Below are 17,833 nucleotides of genomic sequence, written 5' to 3' on the forward strand. Positions count from 1 at the left end.
AAAGTGGAAGGAGCTCCTGGAGAATTCAGGCACCAGAAAAGGGAATATGTGTGAGACGCTGTATATGAAGTTTCTGTAGAGATTCTGATTACAGCAGATTAAGTGTCCTTTTTTTTCCCTAAACCCAGTATGTGCAAGACAAAATTTGCAGACTTTGAAGTATTCACCCAAAACTTTAATTTTATGTATTTTAGAAACTCCAGAAATTTTGCTGTCCAGACTGCACTAAGGGAGGCATTTCTGCTCTGTATAGCTAGCTCAGTTATGAAAATCCATGAGAAGGATCTGGAGGAAAAGAACATCAACTTAATTTTTTTTTCTTTTAGAATCTGGGAAAATTATTATTTAAAATAACATTAAAAGAACTCTTTGAAAATTTGGAATTGTAATGATGGATTTAAATGTCATGAAATATGAACATCCTCTATTTTTGTTAAATTATGTCTGTAAAATTCAGGAAACTGTGATGGTATGCAGTAAAAGTAATTTATGAAATTCACATACTTCACTTGTTCATCATAAACCACGGTTTCAGACCTCAATAAGTTCCTCTGATCTCTGGTATTCCATGTTTCAGAACTTAATAATTAGCTTTGCCTACTTTATCACTTAAGTTGGTGTTCTTAAACAGCTGTTCTACATACATCTCACTAGTGTAACACACACGATTTATAATTCATAAGTTGAGACAGAATGTTTAATTTAAATTGTGCCTATTTATTTTATGTAGTGCAGAAGTGGGAAGGCAATTTTTTCTTGCACACAAATTCTCTTTACCTCTTGTTAAGAATAAGCTTATCTTATTTGTACAAGCATCTTGACTGTTGCTTCTACCTAAGAGTACTAGGTACAAGAGTATTCAGTGGAGGTAGTGTGGGTTGATGTACATAAGGTTACTATTATGTACAAACACTCAACTCCAAGATGATCTGAACTAAAATCATGGTACAGTAAAGGGCCAGGCCAGGTAGCTTTGATACAATATCTTGTAGGCTCTCTCAACCCATTACATCTTAGCCTGTTTTATTTGCAATATTTCATTGCATGATCAGGAATGATACTAACACTGTAGGAGACACTAGGACAGACATTTCTGGCAAGAATGTGCATTGTCCTTGATGGAAATTACACTGTTACTCTGTTACGGCAGAGTACCTTAGAAAAGTATTTCTTCAAATAGATGGTAAGATGATTCTCACATTTTTGTGACTGAAAAATTTGATAATTTTTAAACATCCTTTGGTAAAGTACTGGTAAAGACTAAAAGATTTTTTTTAATCCTTTGCAAATTAAGTACATGCTACTAGCTAGTATCCTAAATTAGCTATTAGCCTAAATTGAAAAAATTAAACTGTGATTAAAATTATCATCTGTTTAACTGTATTTCCTTTTATTGTACAGTGGTGTTCTATTTGTAAAAGTGTCACACATAAAGTGCATGAGTGAAATATGTATCTTGTCTTAGCTGCTAAACATGATATTGAAGTTAATGAAAGTTTTGAGTAAAAACTATAGCACTCAGTGGTCCAAAGACTTTATTGTATTTAGCAAGTTATTTCTGTGGATTTCCTTTGATATCTTAATATTGTTAATTCCGTTATTGTCAAAATGAATTTATTTTAATTCTAGGGAAATGTATTGCAAACAAAAATCTCTTGATAAATATAATTTTCTTCTTCTCTTTAGTGGATGATGTTCAGGTCTCCTGTTACAGAATATTGGCCAGTTTATATGCTCTGGGAACCAGCAAGAGTATTTATGTAGAGCGGTAAGATAAAAAAGTGTTCTTCTGTTTTTAATATTTGTGTTTATGTTTAGCACCATGAATTTGCAGTTCAGAAATTAATATAGGAAGAGATTCCTGTTGGAAAGATATCTTGAGAGAAAAAATGGCGCTCAGATGTTAAGTGGAATGCAGTTGCACATATTATAATACACTTAAAATATTGCATTACATGTTTGTCAACATATATTTCTTAGTTAAAGAAAAGTTACAAATAAAATTATGTGACTTTACAATAAATACGACTTGATTTGATGGTCAACTGGGGCATTGTGAAAATATGTCATTCAGCTCAGCAATTGTTATAGTTTTTCCTTCTGTAATGCTAATTGTCTTGTATATTTCTTTCTCATTATGCTAAATTTAATTTAATTTAATTTATCACTCGTACAATGCTACTTCTTTTCTAGCTCAATTACCCAGGAAAATGAGGCTTTATAATTGCTTTTTTATGCATCTATGTACCTGCTAACCCCCCTTCAAGTTGCGTTTGTTCTGTGTCAGCCATGTTTGGCCAAAAAATAGAGATACTTATATAATTCAGTTTATAAAACTGAATAGTTGAACTATAGTGACTAGCACTGTTTTGCAGGAAGGCTAAACAGGCCTCATATATTTCAGATATTGGCATCATTAATCGAGGAACTTCATTGTTTAGGAAGTCATATTCTAGCAAATCTACCTGTGCATAACTCCAGCGCAGCCCCATGACATACCCTTGCTTACTTGGTGGCAGTATCATAGGAAATGTGAAGAAAGGTTGGGACCAATGTGTGTGTGTGTGTGTGTGTGTGTGTGTGTGTGTGTGTGTGTGTGTGTGTGTGTGGCTCGGCTTCACAAATGAAGATTTGGGAAGGGCTGTCCCCACGTGGGTGTGCCCTTCCAGCCTGCGCCGTGGATTTTAGGTGAGGCTCAGCGTGCGCAGAACTGGCCCCACCGTTTAAGTGACCAATACATAAGTGGAAAAATACACATCTGTGGAAAATCAGGTCTCATTAATTTCATTAAGGTTATAGAATTAGCTTATTTTGCTCTTTGGGAAATAAATGATATGGGATTTTTTTTTAAGACAAAATATACAGTGTTACAGTTTTTGTGCATGATTGTCTACAACCGTTATTGCAATCAAAAAACATATAGGTTGCCCTTTGCAGTTGTAGCTGATGGATGTGTTTTCTTATGGAGACTTAATGAAAAGGGAAAGAAAAGGAAGAAGGTGCAAAAGTATAAATAATAATAGGAATGAAATTAGATTTAATAAAATCAAGCTTAATGAGTTAGATCTAAAAAGAATAAAATCTCCAAATACACTTGTCACGACATCCAGCCTTACACAGACACAGTTCTGAGTGGCCTTTTGTGAGGCTAGCAACTTCTAGTTGTTAATTAAGACAACTTGACAGTATCAAACTAAAACAGAGGTTTTATTTCTCAGTCTTCATCGTTGATGAGGTACAACCGAATTGAGGAACGGCGGAGCCTACATCAAGGCACCCTTATCTTTCCTTGTGTAAGGATTCCACAAACTACAAGAAAGGCTACACACAGAACCACTTCAACACACTGTTACACACATTTTTTAAGCTTATCCACACTCTTCAAACCATCCAACAATATGTTGCTATAGCCAAACCAAGATATATTTCACAAAATTGGTGGATCCAAACAGTTCCCTTCCACCTCATTTTCAACTCTATTTATACAGCTCTTCCCATGCATCCCTCCATGGAAATCAGCAGCTCCCTCCCCTACCTTGCCACGAGCCCAAGGTCATCCAGCAGATTCCACTGCCTTCTCTGAGGCCTCCATCTGGGAAGCCACCCTAGACTCTCCCACTTGAAAACCTGTATGTTCTCCGACAAGACTGAAGATGAATCTTGCTAAATCAGAAGATCAGTTTTGAGATATTTTTTTTCTTTTAACTTGAAAGTTTGTGATTCTCCTGAATTCAAATTCTCTTGGATTTCTGTCACTTGTGTGACAGCCTCAGCTAGGGATTTCTCACCTCTCTAAAATCAGCTGTGATCAACCGTATCGGAAATCAGAAAGAATAATTTTAAATGTCTCTTGAAGGACCCATGTGAACTGACAGGGGATCACTTATTTCTTACTAGAAACAGGGTTTTTAAAATTTTGACACACTGATGGAATTTTGATTATCACATAAATGTTGTCATATATTTGAAGACATTAAAGCAATTTTTTTGTGAAAAACTTTCAGTTATTGATCCTTAGAAGCAGTGTTCCACTCATTGAAAAACTTTCATACTAGATCAAGACTGAAAGTGATAATTGTTATTTCTCAGTGAAAGGAAATGTCACTTAAATAAAATTGTAGATGTTTTTTGCCTCTTGTTCTGTCTGTTTGCTTTGTCTTAGGGAATGTAAAGTCAGTTAAGCTGAGAGGAAAGTAACAGAACAGAAAGCATTGTTACAATTACTTTGTTTTTTCCCCTGCATGTTTCTCGTTTTCTGTAAGCTAAGTAGGCCACCTTTGACATTTTATGCCTCAACATTTTATTCATATACTAGCAGAGGGTTTCTAGACTTCAATTTCTATTACCTGTTCTTGTGTTCACAATGCTAATCTCTTTGAAATGTATTCATCTTAGAATAAAACCCCAAGGTGAATTAAATCACCGGTGACCAGGTGACCCCACTGGTGGTCCCTTCCAACCTTACCCATTCTGTGATTCTGTGATCCAAGACGTGTATACTTACTGGTGGTTGTTAATTCACAGGCAACGATCAGCACTAGGAGAATGCTTGGCTGCTTTCTCAGGTGCCTTTCCAGTGGCTTTTTTGGAAACTCATTTGAACAAACATAATATCTACTCAATCTACAATACCAAGAATGCAAGAGACAGAGCAGGTATTTCCGGAAACTCACATGATGGTTATGAAAACACTATTTCATTAGAAATGCTGCTTGCCTGAACACATATATTTTTGTATACTTTTTATAGAGCAAAAATTTTCTTGTAATATCCTGGTTTTATTTCTTTTCTAAATCAATGATAAGTCTGGTAAAATTGAATATTTTATGTTCCTAATGTTACCAATTTTTTAATTTTGAGATATCATTCTCAAAATACCACTTTGGAATTGATTTATGAAGAGACTTTGCACATTTTAAGTACCTCAGTTGTTATGTATTTGATGACAAACTTATATAGTCTCATCAGTAACTTTGGTTCCTCAGTCTACATACAGTGTTGGGTCCCTAAAACATAAATACTTGCAATTGAAGGAAAATACCTTTGCTGCATTGATTACATATTATGCCGTTATAAAGTAAATATATTGCAGAGTAGTATGTAAATTGTTTTTTTAATTTTGTTTGACATACAAGACAGTATAGATGCTTTCCAGTAACATTATGTGTGTTTAATTTTGATATACACTTTTATTCTACTCTTGATGTTTCCTATGCTGTAACATGATTGTAGAACATGTGCAGCTTGTTCCTGCAATAAATAGAAGTTGCAGTATAACTGTACAAGCTCTGCATATATGCATGAATTATATTACAGATACACAGATGAAAGTATGTTTGTATAAACTACCAGTTTATAATGACATCCATTTTATAACTTCACCTGTATTTTTTTAAAAAAGGGAGCACACCAGATTTATTCTCCAAAAAGCTTTAGTATTTTAATTATTCTAGCTATTTTAATACATACAGGAGGATAATCCACTGTATTTTCAATTATTTTTAACAGAAAATAGAATTTATTTTCCAAAATTGTATTAATCTTTAAGAAGAATGGGATGTCAATGTAAAATGCATTTTGTCTAAATAGGAGAAGATACTGTTTTTCAAAAAAGACTAGCCTTACATACAGACATTTGTATTCACAAATTTCAGGCTAAATTTTTGATCTGTAGATATCTGTGTATGTCATTGTATGTGTATATCAGGATGTTAGAACCAGTAGTTGTGCTTACAGATGTTTAGTTTTACGTGAAATAGGCTGCCTCCAACAATAATAGCAACTGCAGTGCCTTTTCAGAGGAAAGAACTAATAATTCAAGTAACTTCAAAAGTATACATTTAGAATCAAAAAATCACCTCCATAATCAGTTTTTCAAATCTGCTCAATTCATTAAGACAGGCGATGATTTTTTTTTTCTATTAGAATTCCAGGTCTTAACTGATGTGTTGTTGAGAGATACTTCATTGTATCAATTTGTTTCTTCAGCTGCAAAGCTTATATTGGAGAAATGTTGAAATTTAAGTTTTATTTTGTATGTAGAAAAGCACATATGATTTCTTTGAATTCATTCCATAATATTTATACTGTTGAAACTTCCATATAGGAACCGTTTTAATTATAGGAATTTTCATTTAAACAGTTTATTGCTCAATGGTATGAAAGGATGTGGGGTTTTATTTTTTGTGTTTGGTTTTTGTTTTTTTTTATCAGAATGGTATAAATGGAAATAGAAAACAAATATTCTAGTGAATAGCAGTTAAATAAAATAATTACTTTCCTTCCATGACTTAGTTTACTGATTTGGGGATTTTATTTTTTTTTCCAATAGTTCTCAATTTGCCTACTAGTGTAGAAGAAGTTTGCCCCAATATTCCTTCCTTGGTGAAACTAATGGAAGAAATTGTGGAACTGGCAGAATCTGGTGTTCGTTACACCCAAATGCCACATATCATGGAAGTAATACTGCCTATGCTATGTAGTTACATGTCACACTGGTGGGAGCATGGGCCAGAAAACAATCCTGACAAGGCCGAAATGTGTTGCACAGCCTTGACATCAGAGCATATGAACACTCTGTTGGGTAATATATTGAAAATCATCTATAACAACCTTGGTATTGATGAAGGAGCCTGGATGAAGAGATTAGCAGGTAAATTGTAAAAATAAATAATTAAGCAAGCAAACATGTATGTATTCAGAAAGTATATATACACACACTCTGAATTACTCTGTATCTATTGTGTTAAAGGTGTAGAAGAAAACTCATAGTTTTACATTTTTAGAGATCACAATGAACCAGAAATATTGCATATAAAGAAAAAGCAATGTGTTTTTAATTTCTTAATAAATGATAGAAGAAGTATATTAGACCATTTCTTTTCCCCCAGAATATACACATACACATTTTGCAGCATGTTGAATTCAAGGATGATAGTGTAGCCCGTTTTCATTATGTAGCAGATTTTCTTTTTCAGGCATTATACAATTCTTTGCTATTCTGTGTGAGTGCTGGATCCTTAAAATGCAGTTTTGAAGGTGTTTATCTAGCATATCCATTGCAGTGAAATCTGGAAATGTTCATGTCATTTACTAATCCTTACATTAAATTCATAACACCTTAAAATTTATTTAAAACCACTTTAGTTCTAAGTGTTACAGTCTCTGAGGAAAAGTCACTTCAGTGGTGTGGATTCAGTTTTTCAATTAGACTTTCTTATGACTTTTCAATACTTGCTGTAATAGTAATTTAATTCACGGGAGCTCTCTGAATTCCTAGTCTTCTGAGGGTTAGTAATGTAATGTACTCTAAGGATAGGTGGTAACTGACAAATTCTTTGTAATTTAATCAATATATTACAAGTGGTTTTGTACTAATTGGCCCAGTGATAATTTACATATTTGTTCTTATGAATAGATTTGTAAAAAGCTTGTGCTAACAAGTCTGAAATTAATGGTTGAATCAGCCTCATTTTTGTCCACATACAAGCCTTCCTAATGTGCATCAGAAATACAGGCAGGCTGTTTCTCTGAACCAGGGAATAATTTTGAGTTCCACTCCACACAAGGTAAAAAGCAAGGTTCAAAAGAGAAGCCAGTGGTTGAGAAAACTTTTGTGAATGCCGTGTAGCTATATAAGTATCCATCCACACATGCCATTAAACACCTTCTACATTGCTTAGTAAAACTATGCAGACAAATACCATGCTGACAGAATACCAGTCTTTACTGGTATTTTAGTTTTTGTGATCTTGCAAGCTTAGCCTGTGAATTAACAATTTCTGCCTTATAGTGACAGAGTGAATTGACTTTGTGAAATCCTGACCACATTTAATTCTTGGCAAAAGTTCTGCTGATTTCAATGGGGGCAGGATTTTACTCTATAGCCTAGAAATGAGATTCAAGAAAGTGGGAAAAGGTAAAAGGTTTTATTTATGTTTTGTGGCCAGGTATATATTATAATATTCATTGCCTTAAATAGTGTTTTCCCAGCCCATCATAAGTAAAGCGAAGCCACAGCTCTTAAAGACACACTTCCTTCCATTGATGGATAAACTAAAGAAAAAAGCTGCAGTGGTTGTATCGGATGAAGAACATCTAAGAGCAGAAGGCAGAGGTGACATGTCGGAGTCTGAACTGCTCATCCTAGATGAGTTCACCACTTTGGCACGGGACCTCTATGCCTTCTACCCTTTGTTGATTAGATTTGTGGACTATAACAGGTATGTGGAAAGGAATAGGTCAATGAATCTCGTAAACCCTTCCTGTTTATTGGTACTGTGTTTTATCCCTTGATATGCCTAGCACTGAATTAAAGTGACTTTTACTCAGTCTGACAATTTTGATGTTGCTCAAGCTAATGCTTTATAACTTCTAGTAGGAGCTGTGGTCTTTTTCAGAAGAAAAGAAAACAAAGAAATTGTAATCCAAATCTATTGGATTAGATCTAGGATTAATGTAAAAGGATTTTAAGGGTTTTGAAATAGGACAGCAAAGAGACACTGCTATGAGAAAGGATTAGAAGCATGCATGCTTGGTTTTGTTGACTTCTATCCTTGTAAAATGTTGAAAACTTATTTCAAAGGATAAAGACAGTGAGGATCATCCGCATTTTCACAATTTTAACAAATTTTAGGGCAAAATGGCTGAAAGAGCCCAACCCTGAAGCGGAAGAGTTGTTCCGCATGGTGGCTGAGGTCTTCATTTACTGGTCGAAGTCTCATGTAAGTATTTGCTTGATAGACACTTGTTTTAATGAGGTTTTTAAATAGGTAGATCAATTATTTAGTGGTTATGTTTGTAAGACACATTTAATGACAGAAGGGAAACTGCAGATAGGAAGATATTAATGACTTTCACATTTTCTGACACTTTTGAAATGGCAGAGTAGCTATGAGAGTTGAGAGGTATTTTGTAGCATTGTAACACTGACTGTAGATATTTTTCTTACAGATTCTTGTTTGTTTGTTGTGGGTTTTCTGTTTATTTGGGGAGTTTTAATACTTTTTAAATATATTAAGTTCATTGTTTTGTGTTCTTCCACCCCCCCACCCCCCCTTTTTTTTTCTTTTCAGTTATTTTGACCCTATAGTGTTTTTGTAACTAGGCACCTAAAAAAAACACTGATACTGTTTAAATGAAACATGATTTAGTGAATACTGGAACTCAAATAATCAAAAAAAGCAAAGGAGACTAAATACTTTCAGGCATTAGATCTCTATATGGACTCTTGTCTGTACTGAATTTCTTATTTTGCCATGGCTTCAATTCTCGCAAGTTTGGGAAACAAGATGCCTTTTAATTTCCGTACTTCTACCTGAATTTAACTGTAAGATTTAATATAAACAACACTGTGCACAAAAACTAGTTACACAGTAGATAGTGAATCATCAGTATTCATAAGTTCAGTCTTTTATTTAAAATTTTTCTTATGTATCTGAATATAGTGGAAATTTATAGTGGGGAAAAAATTAAGTGACTAATTTACTAGTAAGGAAATATTTGGACAATATTTTTATATTGAATTACAGGAGGAGTGAGATATTTATCATGTCTGTTTCATAGCGAGAGAACCATTTCCTTGTCTCTAACATGGAAAAATTGTCAAGCATACAACCACCTGAGCTATGCCATGTAAATAAAGGTGAAATTCAAGGACATTATTCATGATCTGTCCTTGTGTTTTATTATGGATTTTACAGATTACCAGTTAATTTAAATTTTTATTTAAGATATGTTTAGATAGATTCCTCATATAAGTGATTCTAATTGAGATCTTCTGTATGTTTCTAGAATTTCAAAAGGGAAGAGCAGAACTTCGTGGTACAAAATGAAATCAACAACATGTCTTTCCTTATCAGTGACACCAAATCTAAGATGTCTAAGGTAGTGTAAAGATTTTTATATTCTGCTCCTTACAAAGGGGAAGGAGACAGGAGGACTCCAGAGAAGCCCTTTTTTTTGGTTGATTGAGAATTCCATTGTATGGAGTTGCACCTGTATAGGTGATAAGGAAATTGTCAAACCAGAGACAAGTACAAAGTTAGTAGTACAATTTTTTTATTATTATTAGAATTTTTTTTTATCTTTGCCTTATTCTGCAGGCAGCAGTTTCTGACCAGGAGAGGAAGAAGATGAAGCGAAAGGGTGACCGGTACTCTATGCAGACCTCTCTCATTGTGGCAGCACTGAAGAGATTACTTCCCATTGGCCTAAACATTTGTGCACCTGGAGACCAAGAGCTTATTGCACTGGCCAAAAATCGATTTAGCATGGTAAGTGCTCTTTTTGCACTTCTAAAAGGTAGAAATATTTCACTAATGAAATTCTTTGAGTGTTTCATTCCGTGTTCATTCTTACAGCATGACAGAGAGAATGAAGACTGTAATTCTGTTATATAAAGGTCCAATGGGTGATTATGGTAAATAGTTATCTACATATTGTTCTCACGGCTTAAAACATTTAAGTTTGGACATATTTTCTAAATGATAATATTCATATTTTCTATATGAATAAAATGGCACTATTAAATTAAAATGTATTTTTCTCTCCTAGTTTTTAATGCTAACTTGAGTTTGTTATATTTTATGAAGCTTGAATTTAGAAATAAAATTAAGGACTAGATGTTTCCTAACTTCCATGCCCAATATCATAATTAATTCCATTTGATCACTCTCATGTAAATGCAAGAGTTTCTGTAGGGATAGACTGATTTAAAAGTGATTCATATGGGTATAAAATTACAGTGCAATAATGTGATTGTAATTTGGAATATACTCCTTTCTCAAGCTATGATACTTTGTACACCCTAGCAGGTTATTTGACCTTTGGACATTGGAACTGAATTCTATAAAGGATAAAAGATTTCCAAAAGAAACAGAAATCAAATCAGGGAAGACTGTGTTCATGTTGTTGGTTTTATTTGGTCAAACTTTGATTATATGTATAGTAATTTTAATTCACACTTGCATTTAGTGCATTACTGTGAGTAAATATATATGATGCCATCCAGAACTTGTTCCTGCAAGCTTGAATGTGCTTAGTTCTGGCCTGATGCAAAAAGATTTGTCTCTGAGATTTTCCTCAGTCTTTCTCATTGTCAGTTTTATTCATCATCTGGTGAAACCCAAGACTGACAGTTAAATGAATGATTAATTTTCCTAATTACTTTCTATTCCTAATTTATATGATTTGTAATCTATTGGCAGAAAGATACTGAAGATGAAGTACGAGATGTCATCCGCAGTAATCTTCACCTTCAGGGCAAGGTAATCTATATGCATTTTTTAAATATGATTTTTCTTCCTTGGAATTCATTTGCTGGTTCCGTATAATGACAACCTGCCTTGGTTCATTAGGATGACTTGTAGTCCCTTTTTCTTTTCTGTCAAGTAACTTGTTCATGTCAATTGCTAAATGGTAGGGTTTCAATGTGTGTATACATGCATTATATATGATCACATGTGGTACTTCAAATCCCTTTTTATGCACATCATAAATATGAAATTGGAGATGGAAGCAATGTCTCTCACTGTTTAAACTCCACCTACTATTATTTGAGATAAAATCTGCAAAATGCTCCAAGTTACTTAGTTTGAAGTGTAAAGTAAAAGGAAGCTGCCACTTTGGCATACTCTATAAAATGAAAAGCCTAAGTTTTGTTCCTGGTTTTCAGCCAAGGGAAAAGAAGGTATTTTGGGGAAAAAGTCTAGATTTTTCTTACAGTATTCCAGGTGGTACAAGATAGGGGATAAGTCCTGAAATGGCCAATGTAGTTAAACTGTTTTATTAATGCTTCAAGTAATGACAGAGAAGCCAGATATGGAAGTGTAATACAATTATATATGTTTTTCCTCTGTTGAAGGAAGATGGAATCGTACATATGGATAGTGCTTTATTTAGGATTATCCTTTACCTCCTCCCCCTGCCCCATGTTTTATTCACATCAAAGAAAAAACTAACTGGCATTTCCTGTGATCATAAAAAGGTCACAAGAGAGTAAACATGAGTTGAAAATGTGGCGGTTTTTTTGAAAGGATATTTAAGAATCATCCAGAAGTCTGTGCAAACTGTGCATGGCAATAATTTTTTTTTTTTAGTAAGCTGGTAATGGGATGGTTCTTCCTGAGTAATATATTAAGACTAATCTTCCCCCATCATGTTTTCCATGTATCACTACCATGTCAAGAAAGATTATGTGCAAATTGGGGTTTTTGGGATCTCACAAGATAATGCATAATTTTGGAAAGCTAATAATTAGCTCTTTCATAAAATATTACAAATAAAAATCCACTAGCTTTAAACTATAGGGATTGTATATAGAAAAGTTTTCCACTGAAAACAAAAACTTGAAATACTTGTCCTTATATAGCAAATATTTTTATATACTGAGAAGCAGAAGAAAAACCACAGGCAAAGTACTATGAAAAAGGAGCATTTTTGAAGATATTAATGTATGTAATGTGCATGCCATGAACATAAAAACCTTAAATGTGAGGTGATTTTGTGTATAAACTTCAATAGTGTTTTCTTAATGACAAAGATAGATATTTCTGCTCTGTCATTTTCAGTCTGTCTGTATTGTCATTTTGTGAGCCATACAGTTTTAAGTCTTGCCTGGCATTTCATGTTGCTACTTAGCACTTGTCCTCCTGGTTCTCTATTTTCTTTCTTCAGTGTAACATTCTACTGTTAAAAAATTTCTGTCTGTTACTGCTTTGTTGCCTGGAAGTAATGATTCATCTTAATACCTTGATCTGTGCTTTCTCTTTAGAAACTTCAATTAAAAAGTTTGCTATTATTAAGCGACATATTGACTCCTCTGTTTATACCAAATGAGAGCAAAAATGTTCTTAAATTTCTTAGACTGATGAAATTTCACAGTGCCTTGATAATTAAGAAGGAAGTAATCTTAGCTAATCCAAAGTACAAATTGTTGGATTTTCCAGTTGTAAACTTTTCAGCAGTGACTCTAGATTTTCCTGTTGTAAAATGAATTCCCAGTGGGAAATGAAAATCTGAGAGAACCACATAATACATAGACAAAAAATGTAAGCAGCTTTTGTAGTTATCTTTATTTTATAGATACTTACATACTGGTTTACTAGCTTTGAAAATCTCTGATTTTGACCTGTGTGTGAAAAGTAGTCAATTCAACTACAGACAAAATGAATCCTTTATCACTGTCACATTCTGGAGTTAACATTAAACCTAAGTGTGTAACTTAATTACTTGAAAGTATAATGCATAAAGTTAAATTCAGTAGTTATGCACATAGCACAACATAATTTATTCCATAATTTTCTGATGTCATTAGTATTCAGTCACTGTTGTGACTGACTCAAGTGCATGTCAGGTACAGTCAAGTAGGATGTTTCTTGTTAAGGAAAATGGTGCTATCGTGCTATATGCATATATTATCCTTTTGTTGTCTGATTGAATCAGACATAAAAGGAATGTAGGCCAAAGGGTCTTAGAAATTTAAATTATTATTTAATACTATGAATTAATATATAACTTAGTTATAATGTTGTTTGTGTAAAGTATTTTTCAAACCTTAGGAAAAATACCACTTTTTGAAAGGATGATTGTCTTTAAAACATAGCAATATTCTTCCTTAAATAGTGTTTTCTGTTCACCACCTAATTATAACAGACACTATGTTCTGTTATTTATGTTACATGTAAAATGTAATTTATCTTGATTTCTCTTTGGAAAAATGCACTGTTTGAAAATCATCCTTCTGAATCTTTATCTACTGATGTTGTGGCGTCTATTTCATGCATTTGTCTACCTTTGTCTACATTTGTCTTCACCCTGTTTTTGTTTTTCCTTTCCTTGCATGCCTGCATGCTGTTACTCAGTACCGAGCCTTTTATTTCAAGAAATTGATGACGAAACTTGCATTAATTTTGACATGGATGAAGCTCAAGTCACCAAAACCTTCTTCCAGCCATTCTAATTCACACCTTGAAATGTCAACTACTCATACCCTTAGAAAACTACAGAAAACTGTACCCTGATAGAATGTGAGGAGTCCTCAGATCAAAAGACATCTCCACCTGTGATTAAAAAGTCTTTTGTGGACTATCCATTCATGATGATCCAGTCAAATGCTCACACAAAGACTGTGGATGTGACAGTTGTTAAGAAATGGAAAAGCCAAAAGGTGGAAGAAATGCCTGCCAATTGTGGCTTTCTAGGTTGTAATAAGCTATTATTGAACAACTGTGTAAGTTTATGATGATTCCTGGAACTTGAGTAAACCGTGTAACATAAGATGTTTTGTGGAGGTGAATTAGCATTATTGTCTCATCTTAGGCACAAATTGAAATCCGGATCCACAAACATGTTTTAGACAAGTAAGTGCTGAGTCCAAGCCCTATTCAGATCTGTAGTGTTTAGGCCCCTAAGTGCTCTAGGCATCCAGGCCAGTGTGACTTAAATATGACCTGCATTATCAGGAATGATCTCTGGCCACAGTTGTTAGCAAAGTGGGTTAGGCATTGCATTTTTCATCATTGTCATTGGCATGGTAAAGGGTTGCAGAGTGCGTTGCATCAGCGTTGATTAGCAGAAGAACTGGGAAGACAAACCAAAAAACAGATTGCTAATTGTAAAACAGAGAACTACAGATTGGTGAAATAGAAAAAAATGAAATATAAAGAGAAAAAAAATTTAAAAATGGTTTTTACAGTTCTTTATAGTGTCTGGGGCTAATAAGCAAATTCATCTTATATTATTTTTTCCTAAATTAACTTTTCATTTTAGCTGGTAGTTGGTAAAATTAGGATTTTCGAACAGTTGAAAAAAAAATAACAATTACATAAATAGTAGTAATAATACTACTAATTTCCATGACTGAAAATGAAATAGTCCCAACTAGTAGAGCAACAATTTCAATGTTTGGCTTAATAATAGTACACTCAGTGTACTAAGTTATGCCTGTCTACCTCATACTCATTACTCTTCCTAAAATAATGTATTCATTACTGGTGCCAGTGCTATTTGTTGACCCATGATCATTTGTTATTTGTATGATTATTAGTATTTTAGTTTGCTGGAACAGGTTGCCCTCAGAAGCTGTGGGTGCATCATCCCTGGAAATGTTCAAGGCCAGGTTGGACTGGAACTTTGAAAAATCTGGTCTCATGGATGGTGTCCCTGCCCATGGCAGAGGGGTTCTTATTAGATAGTCTTTAAGGTCCCTTCCAACTCAAAACATTTTATGATTTTATGGAAGCTTGTAAAAAACAGTGCTCAGATAAGTCTTTAGTTTTGTTCTAATGGACAGTGTAGTGGATACTGTATGGGTTAGCTTCGTAAAGGTGTGGGTTAGCCATATAAAGTGCTTCAGTTGATCTTTGCAGTGGCTTCTATACTAATTAAACTGCTTGACCCTGTGTTTGGAACATTTTGCCTTGGTGACATGTGAAATCTTTCCCCTGCAGCTTGAGGATCCCGCCATTAGGTGGCAGATGGCACTTTACAAAGATTTACCAAACAGGACTGAAGATTGCTCAGATCCAGAGAAGACTGTGGAAAGGGTCCTTGATATAGCTAATGTACTGTTTCATCTGGAACAGGTTAGACACATTTTACCAATTCCATTACTTCTTAATCTAAATAAAAATATTCACCCTTTCATTTGTACTTTAACCTGCTGTATTTAATGTTATAATCTTTTTTCTTTTTTTTTTTTTTTGATGTTTACATGCTTAGCCTTTTGTTTTGTAATCCAGTATCATGGTCATATTGATCACGTAGTGTGTTTGCAGCAGCTCCAACAACGCTATGTTTGGCCAACCTGGCCAACTTGTATATTCCTTGCTACATTCAAAAAACAGTAGAAGCAGGTTGGAGGAATCATTGTTTCTGAGAAAATTTTGGTAGAGTCTTTAAGTTGTTTCACAATCTGGCACAAAGCTCTATTATATTATCTAATATTTTTAGCATTAATATATGAACTTCAAATGTGATTGGAACTACAGTAACTTTCATTTAAATAATTATGTGTTTTGTTTTGTGTCCTTCTTCCCACTAGCAGTATTCTCTACAGTTTAAAATTAAAAAGATCTCCTTTATTGATATATCTTGCAGGTCAAAGACTACTTGATAAATTAGTTTTGCCATTTTACTTATTGAATGGTTAATTATTTTGCACTTCAGATTTATTGTGTTTTTTAGGCTTTCCTTTTAAAATGTACTGAAGAAACAGAACATTAACTTGGAGGGTATTCATAGTGGCAGAAATGAAAACTGACTGCTGCACACTGTAGACTATAAACTGCATGTAAAATTTACTCAGGATCAATTTTTTCCTTTTCAGAGAACATTCAAGAATTTAAGCCTCTCTTGCCTTCTCATTAGATCAGTTGGTTTCACTTAGAAGCTTGGCACAAGTTTTCAGATCTGATCTCAGGAAGTTTCTGTATTGTGATGAGGCCATTGTTCCAGCCTGAGAGAGATGTGAATGTGCTTGTATATGCACTCTGTAGCAAGTGTGTTGATGTGAACATCTATATCCTGTCTGTTGCATCACACAACTCTTCTTCATATAGTTTACCAGACTTGATACGGACTTGCTTCAAGTTCAACAGCCTAACAGAGTTCGGTGGAAGAGGATGAAGGGGAGTCAGTAAATTCTACCTCTTGCTGAATATATGTGGAGTGAGCAAAAAGTGGTAGTATATTGAAGTAAATCCATGTCATTCATGGTTTGCTGACTAGAGAGAGAGAGAGAGAGAGAAAGAGAATGGGTGCTGATTTGAAATGATATAGAGTTACTGTGAGGAAGGAAGAACAGAGGCAAGCTAGAAATGTGGTACACAGAAGATCCTACCTTTTACCCTGGTTTTGTCAAAATTAACTGAGCTGAAAGCAATGATTAGCATATAAAGAGCTGCATAATTCAGCATTAGACTTTTGTACTTGAGTTCAAGCAGCATATACCATCTCTAGATTTCTGTAATTTTAGCTTTACTATTATGTATGTAAGTTGTTTAAGCTTGTCCAGTTTAGAGAATTTACTTATCTTCTGTAGCCAAATGCTCAGGTGCTTTTGTTATTGAAATGGATAATTTGGTGCCTTTAAAATAATGAATATGCGCTTATGCTAATCATGAGAAATCCTTTGCTCTCTGTACACAAATACTGTTCTCCATATATACATACTCTGAATGCTTTCCTTATTGCACTGGCAACAATCAGTTTATTCTTTGTATTTTCTTTCCCTTCACAGCTAACTTCTTTCTTTTTATTATTTTCAGAAATCTGCTTGCGTAGGCCGAGGCTATTTCTTTTGGGAAAGTATAGAGGGTTTTATAATTGTTTATGAAGATATTAATAATTACCTAACTTTCACATTTGGATTTGTCTGACTTCTAAACAATTAGTGCTTACTTTCTTTGTTACTGTAAATATGTTTGCAGTGAACACTTTTTTGTCCTTTCTCTTAACAAATATTTTTCATTTACACTTTAACTTTTAGAAGGAACTTTTTTAACATTGTCACAATTTTTTCTTACAAGTATAATTATCTGTTTCACTGAATGCATGGCAGTATTTTTTGTTTGTTTAATTAAATGTTTATTGTTTAACTGTGAATAGTTTTTTGTATTTCCCTGAACTGGATAACCAAATTTGGACTCAATATCAAGTCTACATAAACATCAGAATCATTCCTATGTATTTTAAACACGGTGCTTAACTTGGCTAGGAGGAAGAATGACCAAGTCTTTCAGTATAGAAATGCTAACTTCCATTGACTTCTTTGATGGTGTTGGAACACAGAGGAGCTATTATTCCACTAGCATAGTTGTCTGTAAAAGAAACA

The 17,833-nt window shown here is 33.9% G+C and overlaps 1 protein-coding gene across 1 annotated transcript in view; it reads left to right on the top strand.

Annotated features, from left to right (window-relative positions):
- RYR2 (ryanodine receptor 2) overlaps window positions 1-17,833 on the top strand; it is a 371,658-nt gene that overhangs the window by 286,881 nt on the left and 66,944 nt on the right. Inside the window, exons 66-74 of the mRNA XM_071581075.1 lie at window positions 1,687-1,768; window positions 4,525-4,655; window positions 6,332-6,652; window positions 7,982-8,222; window positions 8,636-8,723; window positions 9,793-9,885; window positions 10,104-10,274; window positions 11,208-11,267; window positions 15,450-15,584. Coding sequence (XP_071437176.1) covers window positions 1,687-1,768; window positions 4,525-4,655; window positions 6,332-6,652; window positions 7,982-8,222; window positions 8,636-8,723; window positions 9,793-9,885; window positions 10,104-10,274; window positions 11,208-11,267; window positions 15,450-15,584 — 1,322 coding nt within the window. The remainder of the gene's footprint in view (window positions 1-1,686; window positions 1,769-4,524; window positions 4,656-6,331; window positions 6,653-7,981; window positions 8,223-8,635; window positions 8,724-9,792; window positions 9,886-10,103; window positions 10,275-11,207; window positions 11,268-15,449; window positions 15,585-17,833) is intronic.

This window comes from Pithys albifrons, chromosome 2, assembly GCF_047495875.1.
Source record: "Pithys albifrons albifrons isolate INPA30051 chromosome 2, PitAlb_v1, whole genome shotgun sequence".
NCBI lineage: Eukaryota > Metazoa > Chordata > Aves > Passeriformes > Thamnophilidae > Pithys > Pithys albifrons.